Source organism: Mustela erminea, chromosome 17 (genome assembly GCF_009829155.1).
Source record: "Mustela erminea isolate mMusErm1 chromosome 17, mMusErm1.Pri, whole genome shotgun sequence".
In the NCBI taxonomy this organism is placed as follows: Eukaryota; Metazoa; Chordata; class Mammalia; order Carnivora; family Mustelidae; genus Mustela; species Mustela erminea.
This window is the reverse complement of record NC_045630.1, coordinates 63055808-63062090: the sequence shown is the minus strand read 5'-3', so window position 1 is coordinate 63062090 and position 6283 is coordinate 63055808. Positions and strand designations below refer to the sequence as shown.

Below are 6283 nucleotides of genomic sequence, written 5' to 3'. Positions count from 1 at the left end.
GAGTCTTAAAATCAAAAGACCTGCAGGAAGCAGATTTCAGAACAAGCTTCCAGGTAATTTGCCAATCCTTTTAACAGCACTTATGCAGATGGCGAAAGAGAGCTGCTTTGACACATCTCCTTGAAGGACTTTCCCCAATTCATTCAGCAGCCTGCTGTGGTATTGGAAATTCCTAATTGAAAGTCTTCCTACCATTAAACCAAAACCAAAATCTGCCTTCCTGTGTATTCTTTTTTTTTTTTTTTTTTTTGAGAACAAATCTACACCTTTATTTACTTTTCATTAAATTTAAATCCTTGAGGGGTACAGCATCACACGGATTCTGTGGCCAATGGCTTTAGCAGGAAGGTTGCTTCGGAATTTGGCACGAACCATGCCGCTGTTTCCATGAGCACGAGTTACTTTTCCCCAGATTACTCTGGTTTTGTTTGGTTTGCCACCAGGAGTCACTGTGTTGTTCTTTGCTTTGTACACGTAAGCACATCTCTTGCCTAGGTAGAATTCCGTTTCATCTCGAGCATATACACCTTCGATTTTAAGAAGAGCTGTGTGCTCCCTCTGGTTGCGGAGACCCCGCTTATAGCCAGCAAAAATGGCCTTGGACCACAGCCTTCCAGACATTATTCGGCGTTTTAGAGGAGTCCTGTTCCCAGCAGGCTTGCGCCCAAAGTTCAGCAACAAGAATTCCACCCTTCCTGTGTATTCTGCCCATTGGTCTTAGTTATTATGTTCTAACCAAAGCTAAACCCATTTCTATTTTGTTGGACTTTTTAAATATTTGAAGTAGATGCTATGTTCCTCATGTGTGTTTTCTTTCCCAGACTAGTCATCTCTGTTTCTTCCAATTAATTCTCAATTTCTGAAGGAGAAAAAAAGATTGGGAATCACAAGGATATTACCTCCATTATCAGATTTAAGTCTTCCCCTTTCATAATTTTTAAATTTTCTGTTCGGTTTGCTTCCTGCTATTGACTAAAACTGTTCACTATTTTTTTATTTGACAAGATTCTAAGATGAAAAAAAAATCACTCATTGTTCTCCTACTTAGCAGCAAATCCCATACGCTTAACTGTCATTTAAACAGTTCACTTCACAGCTCTGAATAAAAGGTTGTGGATCACCTTTCAGACTTGACTACCCTGGGGAGTGCCCAGCAGAATCTGCACTATTGTACACTTTCCTGTGCAGATTTGAGTCTCTGGAATAGCAGAGATGTGCTACCCACACACCCAATTTGTTCACTATAGAAATTGAAGAGGATGATTATTCAACAATTTGCTTGTTTTTCTCTGTATGACCAAAACTGTTTGCTCACTGACCCCCAAATAATTCTTGCTAATTATCATATCAGATCTTTCAGCTCTCACGTTTTTACTTCTGGTTATTTTCTGCTTCTTTCTGTGTTAGTTCACCTTTGCTTCCTCTATGGAGATTTTTAGCTTTTTAGGTTTTTTTTAATACACATTGTTGTGCTCCTACATTTGCTCCAGAAATACCTTCTAACCATTGTAGGTATATATCCTTCAAGGTCTTGAACAGGAACACGGACATCTATTAACTGGGGAAAGTGCTCACAGGTGTCTTCCCATTTATTTGTCTAAGTAGTTTGAATGCTCCTCAAAGTTAATTATTATTTCTTTCACTTTTTCTCTTTCCAGCCCCAATCCAGAATCTAATCCAGAACTACTTGGATTTCTTCTTCACATGCTTGAAGAAAAGAGTTAGAATCACAACTGACGAATCATTGAGCACTGAGTCAGAAACTAACAACCTGCTGTATGCTGGCTAACTCAACATAATAAAAAATATTTTTAAAAGGTACAGCAAATATTTACATATAAAAAAGAATCTGACTTTAGACTTAAGTATATAGATTTCAATAGTTCTATTTATAGTAACAAAAATACTTTGAAGCAAACCCATGATAAATATGTAAAAATAAATACAGATGTAGACAAAATGCTGTGACCAGAAAGCTAAAAATAAATAAATAAATAAAAAATGGAAAATGGAATGAAAATCATACCTATGCATTAGACCATTTCAGCAGCTGAATTCCTATTTGAATTTTAAGACATAAATATAAATGTGCTCTCAGTTTGATGTTTAATAAATTATTAACACAAAGTCCTTCTGCTTGTGTAGATATGTACAATTCCCCTCTATTCACAATTCTTAAAGCATTATTAAAACACAGCATCTCTTCCTATAAGTATGGAGAATCACAAAAACCAGCCTCATGCCATGTGGGTGGCCGATAAGTGAGACCTATAACAATTTTCCTTATGTATGACCCCTATATTTTAGCAGAAGCTGTGTCTGAGCTAGTCTCCTGTCTGGATGATTGCAAGCAGTATATGCAGTGTCTGAATATTTATCAAGTTGTTTTTACCACGGTTTCCTTTGATGACTTTGAGCTTCCTGGTTCTTAGATCACTTCTCCTGAATAGAGCCCTGGACTGTGAAATGGCATGGGGATCCCCCACGTCCCCGTCTTTCTCAAGACACCATGGTCATTAGCTACTTTAGGGGAAAAGATGGATCCAGATGGATCCAAACTCGTATCTTCAGTTTAGCAAACTTTTTGCTATACCACAGTTGCCTCATGAGTATAAAACAGCTACAGAGTGGCTGACCATGTCTGTCTGTCTGTCTCTTTCAATTTCTCTCTTTTTCTTTTATATTGAATGAGGCATGTAGTGGTTAAAAGAATGGGCTCTGGGTTCAAATGGACTCTTGGGTCAAATCCTATCCATAATGTATTAACTTCAGGAACGTTAATACATTTCTTCAGACTACAGTTTCCTAATTTATAAAGCGGGGATAGTACCCAAATTACGGAGTTGTGGTGAGTATTAAATGAGATATTTCATGTAATGATTTCAGCACATGTTATTCATAAGTGCTCAAGAATGTTAAATAGTATTATAATTACTTTAAATAGTTTATAATGTCCATACAAGCAATGGTCTCAGTCGCCAAACTGTGGAAAGAACCAAGATGCCCTTCAACGGACGAATGGATAAAGAAGATGTGGTCCATATATACTATGGAGTACTATGTCTCCATCAGAAAGGATGAATCCCCAACTTTTGTATCAACTAGGATACTGGATGGGACTGGAAGAGATTATGCTGAGTGACTCTCAAGCAGAGAGAGTCAATTATCATATGGTTTCAGTTATTTGTGGAACATAAGGAGTAACACGGAGGACATGGGAAGATGGAGAGGAGAAGGGATTTGGGGGAAATTGGAAGGGGAGATGAACCACGAGAGACTCTGAGGAACTAACTGAGAGTTTTGGAGGGGAGGGGGAGGGGGCTTGGGTGAGCCTGGTGGTGGGTATTATGGAGGACACGTTATTGCATGGAGCACTGGGTGTGGTGCATAAACAATGAATTCTGGAACACTGAAAAGAAATTTAAAAAAATAAATAAAAATTTTTAAAAATATGGAAAGACTAGGAAAGACAAGATACAATACTAAAACAGCCAATAAATCACTCAATCTAAAGACAACTATTGTTAATACATACACACACACATATATATACATAGAAAATACAGCATGTATTTGTATGTTCAAACATATTTTTGTATATATATTTTAGCAAATTATATTACTATTTTATATCATTGGATTCACAAAATGGAATGAAATTGACTTGCTAATCATAAAATTTTCTGCAAGTCATTCCAAACTTGGTGGTTTCTAGTACTATCTTGATCCTGAAAATGTAAAAAACACATAAAAGAGCCTCACTCTTGGGGAATTTGTTATCAACTTCAGGCTGACAGTAATGCAGAAAATAATAAGCTGAGCAATAATCATTTACCTTTAGATTGTACTTCTTATGAAGATTTTCAAGACTTTTTTATAATTACAGCATCTCATTAACCTTTTGAAGAGATCTATGGTATAGTATATAGCACAGTGACTCTACTGTAATATAAAATCAGGTAATCCAAGAAGAACCACTGAAATTAAATGCCTCTCTCTAGAAAACCACACTACACAAGGCAGTGATAAGTGCTAAAAGGTTGCATGGTTTGGTGGTTCTTGGGCTCTTTCCTGACCACCTCCAGTGGGGTTGGTTTCTTAAGATAGTGAGCTTGTCTTATTAATCTTTGATCTACACGTTTACTTATCCATTCATTTATGTCTTCATTTAGCCTTATTAATTTTAAAGAAATCCTACTACAAGCCCAATGATATGCTACTAAAATTAATAAGATAGCATCATTATTTCAAGGGATTAGAATTTAACCAAGATCAACAAGTAAACAGGAAGTTTTAGTGCCCTGTGATAAACATGGTAAAGGAAGGACAAACAGACCCTATAGAAACAAACAGAAAGAGAACCAAATTCAATCTAGAAGTAGTCAGGGAAGGGTTCTTGAAGAATACATCAAACTTCATTGCATCTTAAAAAAGGTCTAGGAAGTATGGCCTAAGTAGTGGTCCAAGTGATCTTGAACACTTTTGCTTAATATTTAAATTCGCTTAGTCTCAATTTCCACATCAGTTTGTTGTTGACCCTAACACAGATTTTGTACCCAAAGTACCTAGCGTAGTGTCTATCAATAATAAAAAAAAAAACAGTAAAAGTTTGTGGTTTTTTTACTATTAACTTGTGTTGCTTTCCCACTTTTTTTTTTTTTTTTTTGTCCATGAATGCTGTAACTGGTAAGTAATGTTCCTCTCTGAAAATATCTTGTAACTTTGGAGTTGGATCCTACCTTTTGATAGGACACAAATTTGATTATCCCTCGAAAGGATTGCTTTTATTCAGGGACAGCAAAAGATTTGTAAATGCCCATAGGATATTGATAGGGAAGTAGGCAGGAAGACTAACCCTGTCACAAAATCCAGATGTCCCACGGGTGGTTATACAGTCCTCTGTCACTTTCCTTAGCCATAACTTGCCCCAAATTTGAAAGAGAATTCCATTCAAAGTTCTCTTTTTATAAGATTTTTCTTTTAAAAAATCCCTTAAATCATTTTCTTTGATATCATAAAAATGATGTGCCCTCTATAATAGAAGTAATATTTTAATAGATGAAAAATGGAGTTAAGAAAGCCATCAGGATTTAAGAACAACACACTACATGGTATTCAAAAATATAAGAAAATTATAAGATAAAGAGTGTAGGAACTAATTGACTGATACCCAATTTGATCTCCCATTTTTGCAAATGGCTGCTCCAAGTTCTGTTCCAAAATGGTGTCACGGCTTTCACTGCTGTCATCAATTGCCATCAGCACTGCCTTTAACTGACATAATCACTGATTGTTACAATTAGTGCCCATTAGTATAGAGTAAAATTAGAGTCTCAGTCATATAGAATTGCCCATTATGTCCATAGAATACACAAAGTTCATCACTTATGATTAACATTACCAGAGTGAATTCAAAAGAAATTATGAAAGACCTGTCACTTTATAATGCTGCCAGATGCAAATATCAGAGATGATGTACCAACTGTCAAAATTCAATGTTCTGCTATGGAATTCCCAGATTTTAGATATGAAAGTAGGGGGAATTATAGAAACAACGTGTTTCATGAATAGCAACTTTGGGGGGACCAGTAGACAAGGTATATTGTTGAATAACAAAAAAATGTACAAAATGCATTTGATATAGTTAGGTCCCTTTGTAAAATTATTCTCCCCTCACCTTTGTTTCTGCATCAGTTTAGATTATAAGCCAAAAGAGTTGCCAAAGAGTTGGTGAAAAAAGGCCAATGTGAACATCATTTTTAACCCCTGACATTATAATTGCAATAGATATTGGATGGTTGTAATTTTATTGTGATAGTGATTATTAACACTCCACTCTAAATGAGCCCATTTTAATATAGGACTCAGGAGTTAAGAAGAAGCTGTGTGATGCATGGAGCTCCAGGTTTCATCTTGGATCACACAGTGAATGACCTTAAGTTTGGAATCTGCAAGGCTGGTGGAGCCAAAGGACAGAGGAGCCTGAGTCATCAGTAATTGTGGAGTGACCATCCCAGTGTTGGAATGCATATCAAATAAAAACTATATGTTCAAACACTGGAAATAATAAGAGCAACAAATTTCCACTTTGTAGACATTAGTAGCTATGGAAATCATTAATGTTTTGACTAGCTCACACCAATCCAATACAAATTTCAAACACTTTAATAAAACCTTTTCTATAAAAGTATAAGCTTATATTTGTATATAGTAAATAAGGTTTCCATCCCATACCCAAAGGACCAACTTTTAACTGGTACACATGTATCTTTTCAGGCATTTT

At 35.9% G+C, this 6283-nt stretch overlaps 1 protein-coding gene across 1 annotated transcript; it reads right to left on the bottom strand.

Annotated features, from left to right (window-relative positions):
• Positions 1-253: 253 nt before the first annotated feature.
• On the bottom strand, positions 254-656 carry LOC116576081 (60S ribosomal protein L35a). The gene has a single exon (XM_032317872.1). It carries the CDS (start codon positions 619-621, stop codon positions 289-291), a length of 333 nt encoding a protein of 110 aa, XP_032173763.1. The 5' UTR covers positions 622-656; the 3' UTR covers positions 254-288.
• Positions 657-6283: the final 5627 nt, after the last annotated feature.

Bases quoted from the DNA above. Each gene is read 5' to 3' on its own strand.
- LOC116576081 (XM_032317872.1), bottom strand. From the start codon at position 621: ATGTCTGGAAGGCTGTGGTCCAAGGCCATTTTTGCTGGCTATAAGCGG.